Below are 25,014 nucleotides of genomic sequence, written 5' to 3' on the forward strand. Positions count from 1 at the left end.
TCCCTAAGAAGTTTGATATTTTCTCCAAGCCTCGAGCAATTCGTCTTGCGATGGAAATGCTCGAAAACACCCCGAGAGAATCCATCTGAATCCCCAGATAGACAATGTCTTGGCTGGGGACCATCTGAGACTTCTCGAGGTTCACGAGCAGTCCGAGTGAGCGAACGAGATTCAACGTTGTTTCTAAGTCCTCCAAACATTGTTGTTTTGACTTGGCCCTTATTAGCCAGTCGTCCAGATAGAGGATATGTTCACCCCCTCCAGATGAAGCCACCGTGCTACGTTCCTCATAAGGTTGGTGAACACTTGGAGGAGCCGTAGACAGGACCGAAGCACATGGCCCTGAATTGAAAGACCTTCCTGCATCATGAATACTAGATATTTCCTCGATGACGGATGAAGAGGGACGTGAAATATGCGGTCTTGTAGATCCAAGGAGGCCATCCAATCTCCTGGACGCAGAGCCGCTAGCACCGATTTGGATGTTTCCATAGAGAACTTCTGTTTCTCTACGAATCGGTCAGTGCGCTCACATCCAGGACAGGTCTCCACCCTCCCGAGGCTTTCGAACTAGGAACAGTCGATTGTAAAAGCCCTGAGAGTGTGGATCCGGTACTAATTCTATGGGCCTCCTGTCCAACATTTGTTCTACTAATTGCAGAAGGATCTTCCTCTTGACAGGGTCCTCGTACTTCGCCGACAGTCTCTCGGAATAGACGTCAAGGGAGGTCTGTCCCTGAAGAAGGGATGAGATATCCTCTCCTCACAATTGAGAGGGACCAGTTGTCCGCCCTCTCGACGTCCATTCTTCTGCAAAATTCAGTAGTCTGGCGCCTACTGGTGTTTGAGGACTTGAGGTTCATTTGCTTTTCTTGGTAGGTCTAAAGGCAGAAGCCCTACCTCTTCTTTCTGCTCCTCTCTTTCTTAAAGGAGGATCTCGAAGATGAAACTCCCTCGAAAGGGCGGCTTCGGGACCCGTGTCTCCCCCTTCGTGGCAGGAACAGCTGTCTTCGGTTCGGCCTTTTGGTTGATTGAACCAGAAGGTCCTGTGTCGCCTTCTCGGTAAGTGAGTGACAAATATCTTTCACTAACTGAGAAGGGAAAAGCTGGTTAGACAGAGGAGCGTACAGAAGGGACGACCTCTGTGCCGGAGAGACAGCTTTCGTAAGAAAAGAACTGAATACAGTTCTCTTCTTAAGTATTCCCGCCCCGAAAAGGGAGGCCACTTCTCCCGATCCGTCTTGCACTGCTTTATCCATACAAGTCAAAATACTATTAAGGATATCGGGCTCAGTTGTTCATTGTCTTGTGTCCTCTTGGCCATCACCCCAAGGGACCAGTCCAGAAAGTTGAAAACTTCCAAGACATGGAACAATCCCTTGAGGAGATGGTCCATTTCAGACATCCCCCAAGTTGTCTTGGCTGAAAGAAAGAGAGCGTCTCCTTGACGCGTCCACCAGCGTTGAGAAATCTGCCTCTGCAGTCGCTGGGAGGGCGAGTCCCATTGCTTCGCCTGTCTCATACCAGATACCCCTCCTCCCAGAAAGTCTGGAGGGAGGGCAGGTAAAGACAGTCTTTCCCGCCTCCTTCTTGTGGAGTTAAGCCAATTTCCAAAAGACTGCAAAGCCTTCTTCATGGAAATTGTTGGCCGCATCTTCAAGAAGGAGGACGACTTTGCTGGTTTTCGCGCTCGTGAACAGCGGACCGAGGAGAAGGAGGAGCGGCAGGACTCAATGGAATCTCCAAATTCTTGGAGTAAAAGCGCAGCCAACGCTTTGTAGTCTGATAGTCCCGCCGCTTTTTGATCTTCGGTGTCAGAGACATCTTCTAATGCAAGTTCCACCGGAGAATCATTATTAGCCGAGGGAGAACGTCTCCTCTCGCAAAGGTGAAGGACTCTTCGCAGGATCAACTGCTTTCCCGACAAGGTCGACGGCCGCTTGTGCGACATCTTGTGTCCCTGTCGGGAGAATGCCGATCCTGAGAAAAAACCCGATAATCATCTAAGCCCTCCTGACAAGAATGACGGCCGCCTGTGCGACATTTTGCATTCTTCTCAGGAGACAGCTGTGCTTGCGGCAGATTTTCACCAGAAACGGACATAACGTGAACAGGACGACGGGCCGCCTGTGCGACGTCTTTCGTCTCTGTCCAGAGAAATCCGTTCCTGGTCCAAATCATAAAGAGTACGCTTCCTGGTTGATTTCTCCGTATTGTTCTTTTGAAGAAAGTCTTTCAATGCGCTTGGACGTATCTGTCCGTCTCGACTGTGTCGTCTGTCCGAGCTGTCGACATATGGAACTTGGCGCTTGGCTGGTGTCATTCCAGTACGACACTTCTGCTGTCCGTCTTGTCCGCTTCTGGCTCCTGGCGCCCGAACGGAGTTGCCTGCGCACGACGTTTTTTCCTATCCAGGCTGTTCCCGCGGTAGGCAGGCATCGCTTGAACATAGTTGTCCGCATAGGACATATCGCCTGTCCGGGCTGTCCGCTTCTGGCGAATGGTGTCTGGTTGGCGCCGTCCGCGTAGGACACTTTTTCCCGTCCGAGTAGTCCATTCTGGCGCCGAGCGCCTGGGTGGTTCTGTCCGACTCGGACACTCTTCGTCATTGTCCGTATGTTGCGTCTCAATTCTATGAGTTTTCATCCTTCTTCTTTATTCCTCTCTGTACTCGTACGAGGAGTAGAGGAGATAAGTCTGGAGTCCGGAACGCCCTTCGGACGAGATCTCTTAACCGGAAGAAATCGTCCTTTTTGTTCCTCGGGAGGTCTTTTCTCAATACTCCTACTAAAGAGGAAAGTCTGATTCCTGCATTTTACGTAGGATGTCCGTCGCTGTTTCTTTCTTCTTCTCTTTGTCATGAATAGGAGAATGCGCTCTGGAAGGTGTAGGAGATCGAGGATATTGTCCTTTTGGCTCTTTTCCTCTCGTAGGGAGAATCGTCCGGAAAACGTTCCGGGCTCGAGTCCAACGTCGGAGCTTTCCAACTCCTCTTGATCGGACGCGACAATTCGTCGGAAGTCCATCCACTTCTTCGAGGAGACGAATCGGATGACGAAAGCACTCTTTCAGGATGCCTTTCCAACGGCGATACCTTGCAAGTCTGGGACGCTACAGATTCTGCCGAGGGGACGCTTGACCGGTGGGATTCTCCGTAACCCTCCGTACGACTGTCGACATTCCTTCTCCCTCTGGGCCTGGGAGCTTGGAAGAGGTTCTAGGTCTGGGAGCGAGACAGAGCCGATCAGACGCACCCTCCACTACACTGGGGACACTTATGTCACTTTCCACATTCTTACCTTTAAGACTTGCATTTCAAGCTCCATCCTTCTTAATGCGGTCTTCAGATTTGCAATCTCCGTAGCAGAACTTGCAACATCTGCTACGGGAGAGGTTGATACTGCAATGTGAGGAAGCAATTAACTTGGGGGTTAGTTATACTAACTGGCTCGTTAGAGCGTGATCTACTCATACTTCTAGAGACCAGCCTTTCTAACCCTATCTCTCTCTAGTTTCCTTAAGTAGGAATCTAGTTTTCTTCCATCCTTCCTCATCCATATTCACACATTCATCACACTGTTATTTCTCGTGCATTCATATCCCCTACACCTTCTTGCATACCTTGTGAGGATCTAACGACACTTTCGGTAGCTCACCACCAACCCTCATTCATACATCTTCTAACTTCGCAGCTAGAATCAGACATTTTTGAGCAAAATCCAAAGCCAAAATCCAAAAAACGTTCCACAAAAGCGTATGCCAAACCACAGATCCAAATACAGTCACCAAAAAGACAGTCCAGAAGATCAACGGCGATGAAAAACGAAATCCAAGTCAGGAGGTAACAATAACGATGTTATGGCTACCCTCGACAGAGCAAATCTGTTTTAGAAAAATGGGGTATGGTTCCTAGTTCTGCCACCCAGCAGCAGTGGCGGTAGATCACCTGACCTACCTGTAGCGTGTGCCGCGAAATTCGAATTTCTGTCGGGGACGACGGAGTCCTATAGCTAAGTATATATCTGCCAGGGAAGTTGAATGTATAAAAAAATAGTTACATAGAAATAGCTATCAACACTCAAGGAATAATACTTATTATCGAGGTAGACTTGGTTATGGTAGAGACCAAGCGCCACTTTAGTAGTACAAATGCTAGACAAGGACATGATAGAAGTAACAGAGAAGTTAACGACTATTATTATTCATATACCGAAAGAAATGGGTATGGGTGTTACAAATGTGGTGAATTTAATCACCACCAATCCGATTGTAGGTTCGACCTAAGGTAATTGGTGTTACTCATGCCATGAATATGGAGACACAAAAGCAAAACAATGTCAGAAAAATATCCATTGCTAGGACTAGGCAGTGCCATTGAGAATGCTAAATGTAATGATTTTCTAAAAGTTGTACATATAAATGCCCAATCATACTTGGTCATATACTTGAAATACAGTTAATGCTAGAAGAACAAAAAATCGATATTTTTATGTATTAGTGAGACATGGCTGTATCCTTATATAAGTTGATACTTTTATTCATATACCTGAGTATAATATATATCGTGAGGATCAATGGTCGAGGATGGAGGTGTATGTTTGTTTATAAGGAATATTGAAAGTCACCGAGCTGAATTTGGGATCGAAAAATAGGAGGAGTGGAAGATAAGTCGTCTCCGTCCAACATCGAAAATTTCCCTCTATTATGTTGGGTGCGTGTACCGCCATCCTAAAGCTGCTGTTACCTCTTTTAACTATATTTCAGACGTCTTTAAGGAGGTAATTTTACACAATAAGCCTGTTTTCATTTACGGGGATTTTAATGATGATCTGTTAAAAAAGGAGAACAAACTGGTAAGCTAATTAACAAAAACTTAAGATTTGACCAGATTGTAGATACCCACACGAATCACTTCTACTCAGCATCCCTATCGATCTAGTCATTACAAATGCTAAATATATTGATAACAAAATCAGAAGGTAACCCCTAGCTCAATAGCAGATCACGAGAATATTTTAACTTTGCTGAACGTTCGTAAAACCGAAAAGGCAAACTATTGTTAAAACTTTTAGGTGCTTGAAAAATTACTCTCAAGAAACTCTTTGCTCTCTTCTTATGAATATGTTCCCATATTGAATCAAATTTTAAGTACCGATAACGTAGGTAAGCAGTAGAAATTTTAACCAATGTTTTCACATCCTGTGTAGTATGTGCGCACCTGTGGTTACTAGAGAAGTAACTCGTCCCCCTGCCCCTTGGATTTCTGATACTATAAAAGAGTCGATAATGGTAAGAGATAACGTGAAAAAAAAACTAAAAAATCAAAGAGAAAATATTCAGCTTAGAGAAACTCATAAGGAACTGAAGAAAAAGGTAAACTCGATGTTAACTGATGGTAGAAAACAGTACTACAAACAAGAATTTAAAAATGCTAAAGGTGACATGGCTGCTACGTGGAAGATTACTAATAATATGCTTTTCAATGGATAAACAGCGATACGAATAAGCTGAATTGTGATACAAAGATGTTTTTGGCAAACGTAAAGCTGAAGAGTTTAACGAATTCTTCGCAGAAGTGGGGAGAAAGACCTTTGAAAAAACACAGAAGAACTGCATAACCGCATGCCTTTGGAAACAGACCCTATTATCCCTCACAGTAGAGTCGATAGTTTTAAACCAAGGCCAGTGGACTGTAACACAGTAATCTTAGTCATTAAAGATTTGCAAGAAACTAACGCTTTGGATCTGATGTATTTGTTTACGTTTCATTAGAGATGGTTTTATATGTATTGCTTTTTACCTGACGATTATTATCAATACATCAGTTGTTACATTATTCATATCCAGACATATGGAAGTTTCCCATGTCGTTCCGCTCTTCAAAAGTCGGGGATGCCGACGATATCTCAAATTACCGTCCCATTCCTTGCTACCTATTCTATCGAAAGTACTTGAAAAAATTATTGCAAATCAGTTAACTGAATTTTTAGAGGAAAATAAACTAAATCTTTAAGCCCAGCATGGATTCCGACCAAAATTGTCTACTGAAACAGCCCTGTTAAAATTATCTGACAAGATTTATGAAAATATAGACAAACAAAAAAAGTTCCTTACTTTTATTACTAGATTTATCTAAGGCTTTTGATAGCGTGAATGGTGCCATATTATTGGAGAAAATGTGCGTTGATGAATATTGATCAGAGGTGGTTTAAGAGCTACCTTGAGAATAGGTTTCAGTCCGTCAGGCTAAATGGTACTGTATCATCGAAGAAAAATATTCAATTCTGGAGTACCTCAGGGATCAATTCTCGGCCCTATACTTTTTCATGGTATATGTTTAATGACTCGTGAGATCAATACCTGGCTGTTTTATAGTTCAATATGCTGATGACACACAAATACTAATAGAAGGTGACATTAAGGAAATAGCCGACATGATTTGTAAGGCAGAAGACATTCTAAACAGAGCTAAAGATTACTTTTGAGAAATGGCTTACTTCTAAATGAGAAAAAGACACAGTTTATCATTATTGGATCCAGGCAATATGTGGTCAGATATTGGAGATAGGTACAGATAAATTTTAATGGAAATATAATTAAGCCAATGACGACTGTGAAAACAAAAAATTTAGGTGTTCATTTCGATCGGTACATGAACTTTGACTGTCACATAGACGAAATGTATAAAAAGGTAATGGGTACTCTTATATACTTAAATAGAGTAAAAGATCATTTTGAGTCAAGTACTCGCAAGATAGTCGTCCAGTCACTAGCTTTAAGTTATATAAAATATTGCTTAAAAGTTGGGGATGTACTAACAAAATCACAGCTACAAAGAGCACAAAAGCTGCAGAACTTTGCAGCAAGAGTGGCTGTTGGCAACGTTAGAAAGTTTTGAACATGTAACTCCCACATTTAAAGGTAATTGGAATGGTTGAAAAATAAGAGACCAGTATACTCTTGACATGTGCATTATGGTATATAAAGCTTTAAATAATAAAATTCCAGATTGGTTATACAGTTTCCCACCAGTATCTTTATTCAGTAATGTCACTACACGTCAAAAGGATGATTTGTATGTTGCAAGACATAAAACTAGTATTGGCTCACGGCAAATCAGAGTCCGAGGTCCAGTGTTGTATAATGAACAGCCACGTGAAATAAAAGAAGCTGGCTCTGTGTCTATTTTCAAGTCAAAAACTAAGGAGTTTACTTTTAACAGAGTCTTAATTGTTCTTTTAATTATTATTACTTTGTTCTTAGATTTTGATCTGGCTTATTTTTATATGTTTTACTAACTGATACTGCATTGTAGTTCTTAAATCCAGGTATCCTAATTCAACATGGGTTCTGAGTCTGTACATATTTGCTAAGACTTATTTATTGAAAATTTTATGACTATCTGATTTTTACTACATATCCTATCTTTTTAGAACTGTCTTCGTTTTGTATTGCCTGTACGTATTTTTATATACTTATTTATTGATAATTTATGACTATTAGATTTCTATTTGAAGCTCATTTTACCTATGATTGTCTATTTTTATACATATTTCAAATAGTTTCCTATGGTATTTATGTTATTGCTATTTTACTGATTTTGATATTCTTAACCTATACCAAGTTTTATGTAAGATTTAAAATGACAATTTGTCGAAAATTGCATTTTTTCCCTAACTATACACACCTGAGGTCCTTTAACAATAGGAAGGTACTAGCGGCAGCTGGGACGGTCGTAAGCTTCGAACAAGGGAGAACGGTAGTTAACTGCTTGTCGATCGTGCGCGCGCCCTGCGCGCGCCCGAGAGGTGAAGAATCACTTTTGCTTTAGGCCCATGCAAAAAAGTTGCAGATGAGGGGTGGCAGATGTGGGGACTATATATAAAGGACCTCAGGTTTGTATAGTTAGGAAAAATGCAATTTTCGACAAATGTCATTTGTTCCGATACGTAATACAAACCCTCGGTCCTTTAACAATAGGAAGACTCACTTCTTGGTGGGAGGAATCTGAGTCTTTTTGGTGAACAGACTGGTGTTCGTCCAACCCTGGAGTGCCTCCCTGGTCGTAAGAGCAAGGGAGGATCCAAACCTCTGTCCGATTGATCGGGTGTGCACCGCAGGATCAATGGTCAGACCTCTGGGCCAAGTACTAAGAGAGAGGCAAGCGTATCTCTTCGTACCAGCAAGCAAGAACTTGTTTCCTGTTTGCAAGAGACAATCATAAAATGATGGGTTTGTCTCAATTTGGCATCCACTTCCTTCCTTCCCCCTTGTTGGAGGAAGTGTGGATATTTACTCCTATCCCTACTGAAAGGGATAGGATGGTGCTCTATTGAGTAGCTCACCTGCATCTCGTCCTTACCCAGCAGGTGACGACCGTGTCCCTCTACCCAAAGGTAGAGGGAAGAAAAAGATGGGAAGAGGAGCCAGTCACACTCTCATTCCTCATCCATTCTTACGGTCACACCAGGACTCGATGCTGTTCAGCCTGCGAGGGTCTGGGTGGGGTAACTACACAACGTGTTGAGCAACCACACAGTTCCTAAGGAAAAAGATCCAAGGAACTGTGGGCAATATCCTGAAGGTAGAAGAGGTGGCATGCGGTCCGGTTGGACCAGGCGCCTGCCTTCATTACCTGCGCCACGGAGAAGTTCTTGCGGAACGCGAGAGAATGATGAAGAGGCGTCCACACTCATCCTGGGTGTCGAGTTTCTTCAGACAGCTCCGTCGCACCTTCACAGGACAAAGCAGCATAGCCTTCGTATCGGAGGCGGTGAAGTCCATTAGGGAGGGTATTGTGAAGGACTCGAACCAATCGTCAGTTACCGAAGGTTTCTGAGTCTTCGCTACGAAGATCGGTACGAAATCGAGCGTCACAAATCCCCATCCCTTTGTGCTTGACTTCTCAAGAGAAGTCATGCAGTTACCTAAGACGAAAAGAAGGGAATAGTCTATGACCTATCCCTCTTCTCGACTTTGGTTATGTACAGTACTCATACTGACAAGCTATTAAGACGAAGTAATGATTGCTCTGGAACAACCGAACTAAGTCCACAGCATAGTTCGTAACTGACTCGGGCGCTCTGACAGCTGCCGACTGACTGGTTCGGAATCAGTAGAGGCAAGTTGTCCAAGCATCCGGGTAGTCACGTGACCTTCGCCCTCCTTTAAAGAGTTATGCTGAGAGACCAAACAATAAATATTTGTTAGTCACCGATGCGGAGGCGGCGCGGCGATGATTCTCTTAATGCATAAGCTCAAAAGGCGAAAGTCAATTGCCTTCAAAAGACCGAGGGTCCCTTCCCTGATGGCAAGAAAATCTCATAGACGTTGAATCTCAGCTTAAGGAAGAAACAACACTATGTGACGTTGAAGACGAAGGTAGGCAATGAATGCAACCTACGTCTTCCAGCTGAATCGAGAGAAGGAATCTCAAGATTCTAAACCTGTGCTTACAAATGACTGAAAACGCTAACCGCCATTTTCATTGCTGTTCGTTGTGCAATGAAAGCGGGGCGTTATTCAGTAATGAAACACAGGGGAGAGCCGCTTGAAGAAACTGCTTCTCATGGGCTGAACGTTTGGAAGTAGAGCTGGCAGTGTGGGGAGTAGGCGATGTCTTTCAATACATCTGCTAATCCGGGGTGAACAATGAACAATTGTACACCTCCGAATACAAGATATTTTGAGGACAAACTCAGATTCCGCAAAAATCATTCGCATTATCGGGTATACCGATGCAGCAAGAGACTATTACAGAATTCTGTTACCCGTGCGGTAAACAGAAAGATGAGAGTCGAATAGATATCTCTGTTTAAAAATTCTCGCATACCGAAGACGATGAATACTAGCGTTTCTCAGCAGTAGATAAAGGTCATTCATGTATGCGAGAATCCCCGTTAATCAGAGACTTAAGTCAGTGATTGTTGGGCAGAGATACGGTTGTTATTCAATCAAAACAGGTGAGAAAGACATAACCAACCGTCTATCTCACAGCGGCAGCTGATACTGAAATGCCTCGGGCAATTCAATACGCAGTAGCTGTTCCGCTGACTCGTCATCCTGAGTTTGCCAAGTAATCCTTTCCACGAAGGAATGCGTTCGGCTAGAACCACCGAGCATAAAAAGATATGCTCGAGCAATTATATTTAAGCGAAACGAATTTCGGTAAATATAAAAGCTTAAATGGTGTTGTTGTGACAACACATAAGTATATAAAATTGAAACTGGAAACTCCTGGGAGGTTGCAGGCAACCCGGGTTGCAGTTCAATTAGAATACTTTTCGTCTAAGTCGCAATCCGTAAAAATAACCAGGATAATGCGCCTACCCCTCGGACCATTCAACTGCTAAGCAGAATCATGTCGCGAGGTTAATATACGTAGTATATTTGTAGGATTCTGAACAAACGATCTCCATCCTAATTCTTTCCTTCAAGAAAACAAAAATAAGGATTGGAGATCGGACCACCTTCGTTCTCTATTAAAGAGAGTGAAGGAGAAGTCTTCCTGAAGGAAAGCTTCAATTGTGAACGAATAACTAAGACGATCAGTTCAAGCCAAACGGATATTTCCCTTCCGTTTCTTCTCTTTATTCCAGGTTGGTCTACCTACTGTGAGATAGTCTTCTTTCAGCAGCCGTCTTCTTCCTAATGCTAGAAATTCCAGGAATTCGAGCATAGGCGAGGTTCCCGATTATCGTGGTAACATATCGGGGATTCTCGTCTCGCTCACTTTGGACCGTGGTCTCGCCTAAGTGTTTGGAGATCGTAAGAAAAACTCTAACACTCTGAATGCGCTAGAAATTCCCGTAGAATTCTAAGCAGTCCTGCGGAAACCCCCACCGAATTCGTCAAACGATATCGGCTGTGGTCCTCTCGATTCCCGTAGAAATCGAGAATGGGGCAGGATCCCTCCTCAACGACCGGGGCTTACGTCAGGTAGGACCCGAAGGTCCCCCCTGGTAGCGCAGTCCCCAACGTGGGATCCTACAGAGAAATCTCTGTAGGATCCTTCCCCCTTTCCCTCGTAGCCGTAAGGAGAGAGGGAATGGGGGAGGAATTGGATACTCGCTCGCCTTCCCAGTGGAACTAGCAGTTGGAGAAGAGTAGGAGCAGCCATCGCCTTGCGGCGATGGCCTCTCAGAGTCTGGGAAAACGTATCGTCAGGAGAAAACGTTTTCCCGAGGAGGGTTACGAACTCTCACTGTAGGTAAGGGTCTGCCGCCACTGTGAACGTCGTCTGGGTGGGGCTGATCGACACCTGACGGAGAGCCGATACCGTCCTCCGACTCATTCCAGTCCTCGTCGAGGTCGAAACCTCTCAGGAGGACCGAAGGAGTATTTAAATACGGTGTCCGCAAGACACGTAGAAACGCCGCTGTCGCAGTAGAGGAGGTGGAAGTAGCTTGATCGACCGGCCAGACTGACGAGAGCCTTCTTGTACGGAGACGAGAGACTCTTGGGTTCAAGACGAATCGGCAAGCTACCGATCGCGGATACCCACCGTCGGTTTGGGTTCCCTCTCGGGGCGGGCCCCAAAACGACTCGGCAGAGACATGGGCTCTGCTGGTGGGAGCGGCGATCCTTCCCCCCGGTCGTGTGCTGACGAATCAGTGCAATAACCTGGGTAAAGTTACTCTGAATCTCGGAAGTTACAGCGTCTTGAGGAGTAGGACCGTCAGTCCCTCCAACAAGAGCAGCTCCCAGGACCCTCCTCCTTCAGAAGAAGGACCAGCACAGATCCCTGACGGTTGCCTCCAATCACTTGCGCGTACGTCCTGGTTGGTCCTAAAGACCAACCTGGCACGTGCGGCGTCGTGAGGGCGGGATCGTGAGTGGCGCATCTCTCACGATCACTCCTATATACCTCGCTCTTCCTGGCGTACGCCGAGGAAGTTGAAAAGGTATCGGAGAGACAGAACTGACGCTACCCACTCTCCCCCTGACGGTCGCCTCCAATCACTTGCGCGTACGTCCTGGTTGGTCTAAGACCATACGTGGCACGTGCGGCGTCGTGACGGGATCGTGAGCGGCGCACCTCTCACGATCACTCCTAGCTACCTCGCTCTTCCCGGTGTAGCCCTAGAGGAAGGTTGAAGGTAGTGGAGAGACAGGACCTGACGCTCCCCCACCCCCCCCCGCGCGCTGGCAGGACCAGCGTTACGTGGGGGGCTGCAGCCGATCACCAACGCGGTGGTGGGATCGATCTGCAGGCCTGGCCGTGCCGCTCACCTGTGGCGAGCGGTCTCGACTGAGCACGTCGACCCCGGTCCCGTGCGTCAGACGAGCTGCTGCTGGTCACGTATCCGCCCGGTCCCTGTGGGAGCGGCGGTCAGGTGACCTGCAGAGCTCGCTTTCGCCGTGAGGACCGGTGAAGAGTCCTCGCGGCACGTCAAACCGCTGGTTACCAGCCGAGGCCTGGTAACCGTCGGTTCGAGGGGAACCTGGGGACCTCTTCCCAGCCTCCACCCGTGGCCGGTCAGAGACCGTCACGTCCACTCCGAGGTAACCGGCTGGTCGCTGCGAGAGCGGCCGCTGGCCTGGCGAGAGTCACTGAGCGGCTCTCGACAGTCCCTTCTGCTCCGTGCCTCGGTCATGACGCTGAGCGAACTCAGGCGTCTTAACTTTGGCTGCACGGTCACCCGAAGGAGATCGTACACTCGGAACTTCTCGCGGACGAGAAACCGAGCCGGTACCCTGGCTTAGCAGACAGAGCTGCCAAGACCAGGCTAGGGTGTACCAGCGGTAGCCAGCACACCTATCCCCGGTTCTCCCCGTCTTCTTCTTCTTCTCAGAAGGGGAGGGGAGACGGGCCCCGTTCCCTCCCGAAGGAACAGGAGGACCAGCAGAAGAACCCCCCCCGCACACCGGAATGTGACGAGCCCTTCGAAGTTCCCGAAGGAGTCTTCTTAGGGGTAGGGGGAATAACAAAACCCGGTTACCAGCTGGTCGCTGCGAGAGCGGCCGCTGGCCGCCCGGCGAGAGTCACCTGAGCAAGGTTCTCGCCAGCCTTCTGCTGCGTGACCGTGCCGTGGTCTTGGCGGCCCGAGCGAACTCTGGCGCCGAAACTTTGGCTGCACGGTCTCCCGAGGGAGAGCGTACACTCGGGATCTCCCGCGAACGAGAGACCGAGCCGGACCTGGCGTAGCGGCATCGCCGCTAGCACCAGGGCGAGGAAGTACCAGAGCTAACCGATACTCCTCTGGTCCCCGTCTATCTCTTCCTTACGGAAGGGGAGACGGGCCCCGCTCCCGAAGGGAGCAGGAGGACCAGCAGAAGGACCCCCCGTCCCACCTCGGTGGGACGGGCCCCTAGAAGTTTCCCGAAGGAGACTTCTTAGGGGGGGAGGCAGCCTTCCTTCTTCTTCGGCTTTATGGGCCTTAGAAAGTCGAAGGGAAGAGGCAGCACAGACGAAGACGAAGATGACACCTTCCTCTTCTTCGTCAGCTCACGCAGGACAGTCGTCAGGTCCTCCATCCAGGCCAGAGTCGGGCCTATTGCCGAAGCAACACGGCCCGACTGCACCTGTCGAAGGACCTGGGACTGGGGAGACACACCATGGGCAGGACCAGCATGGACAGGCGCAGGAACCAGGAGCGACAGGAACAGCAACCAGCTCAGGAGCGGCAGGAACAGCGGCAGCGGTAAACACAGAAGGGACAGCCAAGCCAGTAGCGGGAACCACATCAGCGACAGGTACGCAGGCCCAGCCATCGCCTCGTAGAATCATCGGCAGCCAGCGTGGTACTGGCGGTCGGTCCAGGGGCGAGCTGCTGGAACAGCGGAAGTCTGGGGCAGGCAACACGAAGAAGCCCAAAAACACAGGCGGCGGCGGCACCCCCCCTACCCCTCCTCGGTACGGCGGCGACCGGCCCTAGAAGCGGCAGACGGCGTCACCGACACAGCATGGGGAGTGTAGACCAGCGGGGGGAAGCCAGCATAAAGCGGCCGTGAAGGTTGTAGTGGAGACCACTCCAAGGTCACCGCCCCAGACCTCGCTAGACTCTGCAGCAGATCGTGGATACTTAGGCACGCCCTGCAGCCGCAGTGGTCCATACCTGTCCAAGGTCGTTCTCCCACTGGCTGTAGCACCTGCGGTAGCACAGACAGATTAGTAAGAGGGGTTTCCCTCACGCACGGGGGGGGAGACATGCCCCCACCCGAACGGAAGGAAGACCCCAAAAACAAAATACGAGGAAGCTGAGCGGGGGGCAGGAAAGAAGACGAAGAATCGGATACCAAGGGAGTCGCGGGAGAGCTTTCCGACGACTTCTGGCAGACCTTCGCTTCCCCTACCCCGCACAGCAGTGAAAAGTAATATGAAAATGAAACAGAATACTGCACTTGCGATTCATTCATAGAACTTAAAGAGGGAAAAATCAATTCCCGGTAAGAGCGGAAACTTGATCCATAATAATATGATGCTATCATAAATATATATGAAAATGAACAATACTGCACTTGCTATTTTCACTTTCACAGCAATAATCGTAAGGATTAATTCCCGGGTAAGAGCGGAAATTGATCCAAAATTAAATTTGATGCAATTAATAAATGAAAAGAAAACTGCATTGCGAATCCACTTTCATTGCATTCTATTCATACAAAATAAGAGGCTCTTGCCGAGCGCAATCAAGCTCTCGGCAACGACGCACAGGGGCAAAATATAATGAAAAAGTGTACTACATCTTTCAATTACACACTTTCGCCAAAATACATGACTCGGCGCGAGTGCGCCCGCCTCGGCACCGAGACATAATTCAAGGGTTCAATTCATGAAAAGAGCGGAAATCGCCGTCTCTACGGCGATAGCTCCATGTTGATTCATAATTAAGTAATGAAAATGAAAACAGTGTACTTACAGTTTCATTTTCAAAGTCAAAACCAAACCATTAGTAAAAAAACACAATATAAACAAAGCATACGACGATGAAGCGGGCAGAGAGCGATGACGAACACGTCCTTCACACCCGCGGCCGAAAGCAAAGTGATTCTTCACCTCTCGCGCGCGGCGCGCGCGCACGAGTCGGACAAGCAGTTAAACTACCGTTCTCCCCTTGTTCGAAGCTTACGACCGTCCCAGCTGCCGCTAGTTACCTTCCTATTGTTAAAGGACCGAGGGTTTGTATTACGTATCGGAAACAATTCAAAATGTTTTATACTGATATGGCTACTTATGTAGAATACCCAATGTACAATTGGAAATAAAGGATTATTATTATTATTATTATTCTAGGGAAGCGGCCGCTTTACCTCTGCGAGAGGACGCAGGCCTGGCCCTAAAAGAAGAAGGCCAGGGCCTTAGCAGCCCTGGAGGAGGGCTGAGTTCCCTGATGGCCCCAGCCTCCTGCAGATGGTTCCGACATACCCGAGGGGGCCCCTACCTCCAGCCTGGGTCTTGTCTTGGCTTCTGGGTTTCGATACTACGTCGTGGCGTTGGTTGCCTGCACGAGGACGACCCCCTGTAGACCTTTGGAGAGGTGGGTGAGATTGCGGAGGAAGAGGAGGAGAAGGAGAGTTCCATGGGGACCCGGGGGGGACCGAGCAAAAAAAGCTGAATTTCCGAAGGTACATCCTTCACCACAACAGACTCCTCGGGCCCCACCATTTGCGGGGACCCGGCAATGGACTCAACTAGGTCCTCTCGCTGGGAGGGGACGGGGGAACACTCGTGACACTCTGTCGGGGAAGTGGAATCCTGACGGCAAGCAGGCGACGGTGAAGGATCTCCCGGGCCACAGCTCGTACTCCTACTCAGTGGTATCTCCGAGGAAGCCTTCTTGGAAGGAGAGCGAGGCTTCTTCTTACTCTTGGTTGAGGCCAGATTGATGATCCGACCATACGGCACACACTCCACGCGTGGCCTCCCGCGAACAAGGGCGATCCCGAAACTTGTTGCACAGTGTGTGAGGTTCTATCTTGAAAGGCGACAGGAAGGCTCCACAGGCCCTGCCCTCAGGACCTGGGCAACGCCACTGCGACGAAGACTCCACAAAAACCGAAAGACTACACACAAGCGGCAAACACACCACACATAGGGAAAGACAAACGGAAATGGGCAGGTAACGGACGACGAGCTGGAGCGTGTGAACACTACAGCAACCAGGAATGGACTGCAGGTCAGAGGTCGTGATCTTCGACCCTGGGGCACATACCTGGCTGGGTTTCGGGAGAGAATAACCATTTGTTTTCTGGTTTGTACCGAATTCACATCCAGGATCCTACGTTGGAACAAATATATTTTTTTTCTTTTGGAAGCCACCATTAAGAATCTGCAGGGTTTAATAACGTGATAGTTACGCCAAATGACGTCGGCAATCAGCCGTTTCTTGATTCAGTTATTTATACTGGTATAGGTTTACAATCGCTTCATCAGTAATTCTAAAACCAGGAATTTCGTAATAAAATAAGTTTTATCAAAATTATCATTATTCTCAATACCTACTACACACATACAGAGAGAGAGAGAGAGAGAGAGAGAGAGAGAGAGAGAGAGAAACTGTTAGGAAAATTGGAATAGTTGTGTATTGAGAATAATGATCATTTTAATAAATCTGTTGTTTTACTGTATCTAATCATATTACATGTATTATTACCATATTATCGTATTGTAATACGAACAGAGCGATCTGCTAATTGCATTCTGGTTTTGCTTACATTCTTAAATTAATCAACTGAAATAGTTTTACTGATATCATCACTGTCTTTTGTTACAGAATCGAACTTAATTCAGAGATACTTTTCTTTTGTAAATTATCAAAGCTGGGTTTAAAAATTGCAGCTACTTTATTTATAAACACAGTAAATTAAATGAAGTACTATATGTGTTTTTGCCGGTTTCAGAGGGTCATTTTGCCTTCAAAACATTTTGTAGTCTGCTCATTATTTGTATTTCCCAGTTGTAAATGACTCTACAAGTCTTTTTGTTTGCTAAAGGCCAATATTTCCTTAGTACTATTTTATAATCAAACCAAAGGGTTTTGCGATATCAAAAGTTCCCCAGTTATCCCTAATACATTCATGGAGATCTACTTCCAACAGGTATTACTCCGCTGATAGTGAGGTCACAAGCGTTTAGCATTTGTCATGAAGTTTACCATTACGTATTTTTCCTAAGGGAATACAAAAGTATTTTTACATGAACAAAATGTGGGGTGTTGTCTTAATAGCCGAGTCGCCTTATAAGCTGGCATATACAGTATTTATATACTTTTTAGCAAATACAAAAAAATATAAAATAGTACACATTTTTGCAGACAATTCGCCTACATGTATTTTTTCACTGAGAAATATTCACTAATTACTGTTTTTTATATAATTTTCATGACTAGATGGACTTTTTGAGATAAAACTATTAAAATACTCAGGTATAGGGATTTTTGGAGGGTTATTTTAGGGCTTTTTTTTTTTTTTTTTTTTTTTTTTTTTTTTTTTTTTTTTTTTGAACTCTCAAAATAGGCAGTTCTAAGCATTTTTAGAGGGGTTTTAAAAATTCACCGACTCAGCGACTCGATTCACAGGGGTTGTGGCACTATCCCCTGCAAATCCAGGGGGGTTTACTGTCATCCCTTGTAAAAACTGTACATGACAGTTTCATAAACAGACCATATTTCTATTTTCATTACAACACAAAACAACCAGTAAATTGCTGGATAATAATTGTTAAGATTATTATTCATGACTATGATATTTCACACCTTGAAAATATTAATACATCAAACTATCAAACCACAAACCCTGATGAAGTATCGAAGATCAGATGGAAGGATGAGAAGGTGTGGTGTACAAGGTAATCTAGCATGAGTTTCCATTTGGTCTAGTCTACACACATTCCCTCAGGAGGGGGGGGGATACAGGGGATAAAGGCTCTGCTGTCGGAGGATGTGACTAGTTAGACGACCCAGCCGGTCGGATCCTTGGGGGGGACTGCAAAACCAAAAAATGGCAGTAGGTGATCAAAGAGAATGTCAAGATTTCAATAGAAATATGAGTTGTACCAAACATAAAAAAAAGTTCTGATCTTTGCCTGTAATGGAAAAATATGAATTCTCTTTGTAGATTAAATATAAAGACATTTATAATTACAAAATGGTAACAATTACAGGATACCCATGACTGAATAAAACAAAATCAGATAAAATTCTAATAAATCCGGGATTTCAATTTATAAGTTAACTACTCATATCTAGTTTATAATAAAACTCCTTATGCAACATAAGACCTTACACACCGAATTTATATTTAGTCTAAAACCATAACCTAAAAGTTATTTCATGACATTTCATACACTCCATCTCAAGGACACTGAGAGTATACTACACTACTGATCTTGATCAAACAAGAGTATTTTGCACTGATTTTGGAAAAAAAACCAACTTGACATTTAAGCTACAATAACCATTATACGAGTTCCTCCTCCTATACTACAAGCACTACTAATGGTTCTATACACTGGCCTTTCAGCCCCCGACTGCACTGCAGTCTGACTATTTTTTATCTGTCCAGTAACTAACTTTGACTCAATGGTCTTAAAAACTCTTTTGGAATTCTGTATTGACAATTCCCAGTAATGACCAAGGTAAAGAGAGGAGATAGGTAAGTTCACTTCAGCAGTGGGGGTAGTTTTGGGGTATTTTAATCCATCACCTGGATGGCAGTTAGTCTAATTGTAGGTGACTCATGAAATACCTATGCTGATGTCCTCTCCTTTTGCTCGTTATTGTTTATATATAGTATGTATGTATGTATGTAAATAAAGGTATGAGCCACGAAGGAAAAATAAACAACAAAGTTTCTGCAAGATCTTTCGACTCAACGTCCTTTACTCAACAGACAAAGAGTTTTGCTGAGTAAAGGACGTTGAGTCGAAAGATCTTGCAGAAACTCCATTGTTTATTTTTCCTTCGTGGCTTATACCTTTACTTGTGGATTTATCACGTTCCAAACTTTCGTGATTCAGTTATACATGTATGTATGTATGTATGTTACATACTTATGAACGTTCTATATAACCCAATAAAGTTTACAGGACATAGAAAATTATAGTATTTTTCAAGTTCGAAACATTTATTTACACGACTACTATTTTTCAAGTTCAAAACATTTACTTACAAGACTTTTTACATCATTTATTTAAAGAATAACCCATTTACAAGACTTTTTGTCATTTATTTACAAGACTAACCTAAAAAAAGTGTACAACCTATTTACAAGACTATGGCATCAATTTGATAATTTGAATATTTTCTTTGATTTAAATCTGTTAGATTTAATATAATTATTTAGAAATATCTCATTTTGAAAAACATGCGACATCGTATAAAAAAAGTGATGACATCAGGAGATATATATATATATATATTTTTCAATATGTGGAGTTGAAAGCTGCATTGCTTCCTTTCCTGGTTTTAAACTGTTTCCATGGAAAAAATTAGTATTTGGTATTTCTAGTTTATCTTGTTGTCTTTCTACAACATTGATCAAAGTATCAACTCATATTTTTCAGCTTACGCCCCCCCCCCCCCACGCCCCCCCCCCCCCCCCCCCTTAAAAACTGATATCGTGGGAGCTTGAATACCATCAGCAACCTTTTCCAATGTTTTTGACTGTTCCTCAAAATCCTGAGTATTTGTATTTCTTCTTCATGTCTTTATCTTCATCCTTAGAAGCAGACATAGAGTTCATTTTCCAATGGATTCCGGAACTTATCATCAGTTGATTTTTTTTTGGGGGGGGGTTAGTGAATGCTCTTTTTAAACACCATAATCATGACATGCAATGCTGGAACTGCAATTATTTCCACTGTAGTACACGAACATTACCTTACATGGAAAAAAATGTAGAAAGCTGAATTTTTTACTGAAGTCACCAGAAACAATACTTAGTTCAATGGAATAAAGTTTACTCGAGTTAACAGTGAGCTCGCAGAGTAATACAAGATGGCCGCCAGTTATAGACAAAACTCTTTCTGAACTAATGACTGTAAACAGATGTTACATTCTTTTTTATATGGCTGGGACAGATAATTTTTTTGTTATTTCTAAGATATAAAAGATTCAGTCATGTTTAGCACTTAAAAAAAATTAGTAGCTTTCTCAAATTCAGCATTGTGTGCTCTTACATTTCTATCCAGTTCAAATAACCCTATTTTTCATAGGGAATTTGTTTGTCCAACAGCTTATGACTTTAATATATTTTGAAATATTATTAATCAGAACCTTTTTTCTTTTAGGCAGGATCTGACTATACTGAGAAGTGAGTTTTCTGCAACCAGCCTATTGACTCCAATCGTGGTACAATGGTAAAAATGTATTAGATAAGGTCGTGTCAATCAGCAGTGAATTAAAGGATGGATTGGACCAGTTGCTATCAAATAGGAGCACTTCCACTTCCTATACATGTGAGATGCAGGCAAAATTATCTCTTGCCTAATAATATTAAGAAAAGGAAAAGCGAAACATACAGTTCAAGTAAAAGGTTGGAGTACAAGGCACCTAGTCACAGGTCTCAGACAGGCAAATTTGACATAAAGAAAGCCTGTGTGTATTGATTATGCTGATAATAAAACAACCTCTACAGAAGCATGATAAAACACATGAATCAGCAAATTTTTTCTTGCACCAGCTAGTAACAATCAAAGACTGTAAAGCAAGGAACCTGTGGCATCTGGCAACTCGTGTATACGAGGTGGAAGCTGGTCACCAACTAGGCATAGAACCCCATGGTGCAGCAGTCTTTCTCTGACCGCCTTGGAGAGTAGTTGCTAGTGCTCTCCTCCCAATCTGGTTGCTTTGTGTGCCTTTGACTTTTGTTTCAATGTCTGTGTGTGTGCTTTGTTGTTATCATGGAGTCCTCCAATTCTTCTAGGCATTGTCAACGCATGTGCCTAGGCATTCAGGGATTTCTGTGCTCCAGGTTTTTGGCTGCTACCATTACAGATCCCCATAACATGCAGTAGGTGATGATCTAATTCTTGTACCATTACTAATCCTTGTTGTTCCTGGCCTGTGTCGCAGTGGAGAGCACCTACAGGAATAGGGAGCATGGTAGAGGTTTTACGCGTCCTTCCTGGGAACCCACTATTCCAGAAGTGGTTCCTCCGTCAGTTGTACCACTGTCTCCTTCCTTTTCTTCCATTGATTCATCGGTGGAAGTATCGGGAACTGCACAGGATAAGATTATGTTTAATATAGCCCCCTATCCCGCGGGATATAATGTCCTTCCCAAGAGGGAGGAGGCTATACCTTTTGCTTCCTTTATCTCAGATTCCAAATCAAACAAAGTGGTGGCTGTTTGGGCGTCTCCAGGCCTGTGGGGTGCCCACTCTTGCATTTCTTAGCTGCTCATATCCCCCGCTGGCTCCATCGGCAGTCCCCCCACCTCTAGACCTACACTACTTGGGCTCTCGTGTGCTGCCTCCTAGCAGGACACTTTTGTCATCATCGAAGCTTACTGGGTCGGCCCTTATCGTCCTGCCAGTAAGGCCATTGACCAGCTGTGGTGGCGTCTCTTCCTCCCATTATTGTGACGTCATCTCCTTCATGCGTGACCTGGGGCATTCAGTTGATGTCACACTGTGTGATATGGCAATCCTGCATTGTCTGTTCTTGATAAGATGACTAAGTAGCCTCAAGAAGAGTTCAGAAACTGTTTCTTCCATCTTGTTGTAATTGGTCATCTCCAAAAATTGAGGATAGTAGGATTTATCATTTATGACTGTTTTTATTTCATCCTACATAAGAACCCCTGCCATGTCAATAATTTCTTCAGGTGTTAGTCCTATACCTTTATGATGTTCTCTCAGTATCCTATTGTTCTCATTTAGTAATGTATAAATTGTATCTTTACCATGCTGACATGTGATGATCATATGCTCATTGTACCTTTCTTGCCATTTTGACTTCAGCTGCTTTGCTGTGTACACTTCATCTCCAGAAGTCTTTCAGCAGTCCCTCCAATTCTATCAGTGTTTCATCTAAGAATTCACAAAGCTGAAGAAAACCTACATTCTTCTCCTGATTGACCGACCTTTTAGGATAAACACTTACTAAACCCTAAAATTTCGCTAAACACTTACTAACTGAACATTAATGATAAAAAAATTCACAATCACAATAATCCCCGGTCCAACTTGCTGGTTACCAGACCTTTAAAATGGCTGCAAGGCTTTGCAGTGCCGCCCTGGTGGAAGACCACCAAACTACATAGTACTGGTATAGAGATCGCAACTCCAGGTATATACCCTCTATGGTTTACAGTCATTAGTTTGAAAGTGTTTTTTTCAATACCCGGCAGCCATCTTGGATTACTCGGCAAGCTCAAACTTTACTCCATTGAACTAAATATGGTTTCAGGTAACTTAAGTAAAATAATTCAGCTTTCTACAATTTTTGCCAAATTATGGGTCTAAGGGCCTAAAGATCTTCTACTAATAAGAGAAAATGCTTTCCCAGGATGTACAGATCTTTTCTGCTCCATTGAAATACAGTTCCAGCTTTAAATTTCTTTTATATATGCACTTTCATAAAAATGCTTACTGCATATTCAGTGTAGAGGGACTGAAATCGTCATTCCTTTGACAGAAATGAATCCATGTTTGCCTTGTTTCAAGGTCATGAGGGATACAAAAAAATGAAATGCTGTGCTTCTTTCTGCTATTTGAATAACACCAAAATACCATACAAAATGCTGGCATTCTTAAATCATTGGAAATTACAAAGTTTAAAGAAAGAACTAATACAAAGCTACAGGAAACTGCTTCAATATCTGATTTGATAAGTGACCCACGCAGTGACCTATAATGAACTGAAATAGCAGCCTGGTGGTCTGTTGTGATCTCTGCCCTCCAGTGTACATCAGATTTGGGGGGATAATCTCCACCCTCCCACAAATGACTTTACCTGTCTCCTCTCTTTACCTTAGTAATGACTGTCTAGTTTTGAGTTGTTGTATGAGGTTAACAAGCAATGATGTTTTGCATCAAGAGTTGACTTCTCACTTTTATACACATAATGGAGTTTTGAAATGTAAGAGAATGGCTTATCACTTTACGAAGTGTAACATTCATACACACTCATACACACAAGCTGAATACTGTAATACTGTACAGACAATCTCTTAGGTCTGAGATCATATTAACCCTTTAATGCCGATTGGACGTATTAAACATCGACATAAATTGTCTGTCGGGTGCCGATTGGACGTATGGTACACCGATAAAAAAAGTTTTTTTTAAAATTCGTGGAAAAATACTTATAGGCCTACCAGGCGAAAACTTTTGAATCACGCGCCTTAGGGGATGCTGGGAGCTCACAGATCAAGGTGTTGTTTTGTTTACAATCGTTACGCAGGCGCGCAAGCGCAAATTTCTTTCTTATTGCACTAAAAAGTATCAGTGACACATCTCAGAAATTATTTTGTCACTTTGACATAATTTTTGCACCATTTTAAATTAGCCGTTACATGGAGTATTATATATATGAAAATGTGCGCAATTTCATGTAGAATACAAGAAAAAAATACTCATGATTGTAGCTTTTATCAGTTTTGAAATATTTTCATAAAATAACGATAAGTGCCAAATTTCAACCTTCGGTCAACTTTGACTCTACCGAAATGGTCAAAAAACGCAATTGTAAGCTAAAACTCTTATATTCTAGTAATATCAAATCATCTTATATTCTAGTAATATTCAATCATTTACCTTCATTTTGCAACAAATTGGAAGTCTCTAGCACAATATTTTGATTTATGGTGAATTTATGAAAAAAACTTTTTCCTTACGTCCGCGCGGTAACTCTTCCGAAAAAATCATAAATTTTTTTGTGCGATTGTTGTAATGTTTGCACCATTTTAAATTAGCCGTTACATAAAGTTTTATAAATGGAAATGTGTGCAATTTCATGCACAATACTAACTAACCCATGGTTGTAGCTTTTATCAGTTTTGAAATATTTTAACATAAATAACAATGTGCCAAAATTTCAACCTTCGGTCAACTTTGACTCTACCAAAATGGTCGAAAATGTAATTGTAAGCTAAAACTCTTATATTCTAGTAATATTCAGTCAGTACCTTCATTTTGCAACAAAATGGAAGTCTCTAGCACAATACTTTGATTTATGGTGAATTTATGAAAAAAAAAAAAAAAAACAGGTTGAATTTATGAAAAAGGAAAAAAAAAAAAAAAAAAAAAAAACAAAAAAAAAAAAAAAAAAAAAAAAAAAAAAAAAAAAACAAAAAAAATTTCCGTTACGTCCAGCGCGGTAACTCTTCCGAAAAAAATCAGAAATTTTTAGTCGATGCATAATGTTTGCACCATTTTAAATTAGCCGTTACATAAAAGTTTATATATGAAAATGTGCGCAATATTTAGATTTATGGTGAATTTAAAAAAAAAACTTTCCTTCCCTCCGCACGCGGATTCTCCGCCTCAAATCTCCGAAATACGTACGTCGCATTCTCGTAATATTTGCTCCGTTTCATATTAGGTATTTCATAGAGTTTTATATATGAAAATGTGCGCAATTTTATGTAAAATACAACAAAAAATAATTGAAGGTTGTAGCTTTTCTCATTTTTGAAATATTTGCATATAAAAAAATATATAAAACAAATTTGACATTCGGTCAACTTTAACTCGTCCGAAATGGTCAAAAACTGCAACTGTAAGCTAAAACTCTTACAGTATAGTAATAGTCAATCATTTATCTTCATTTTGAAACAAATTGGAAGTCTCTAGAACAATATTTAGATTTATGGTGAATTTTTGAAAAAAAAAAACATTTTACGTCCGCGCGTTACGAATTCATGCATCATTTTGTGATAATATTTTCTCTGTGTTGCTTTGATCGTTTTACAATGTGTTACATACCAAAATGATCGCAATTTAGTGTACAATACAAAAAAAAAAATTAACTCGTTAGCTTTAACCGTTTTTTATATGAAATTTTGTTTTCGCTCTATCATATATCGCATTATTTATATGTGATGATATTTTTTTTTAATTTCTGATGG

General features: G+C 43.3%; 1 protein-coding gene across 1 annotated transcript in view; it reads right to left on the minus strand.

Annotated features, from left to right (window-relative positions):
• The window catches only part of LOC135200248 (DNA polymerase alpha subunit B-like), a 234,176-nt gene that overhangs the window by 9,562 nt on the left and 199,600 nt on the right, over positions 1 to 25,014 (minus strand). The window contains 1 exon segment of the mRNA XM_064228711.1: positions 17,736 to 17,925. Within this exon segment, the coding sequence (XP_064084781.1) occupies positions 17,736 to 17,925 (190 nt within the window).

Source organism: Macrobrachium nipponense, chromosome 26 (genome assembly GCF_015104395.2).
Source record: "Macrobrachium nipponense isolate FS-2020 chromosome 26, ASM1510439v2, whole genome shotgun sequence".
NCBI lineage: Eukaryota > Metazoa > Arthropoda > Malacostraca > Decapoda > Palaemonidae > Macrobrachium > Macrobrachium nipponense.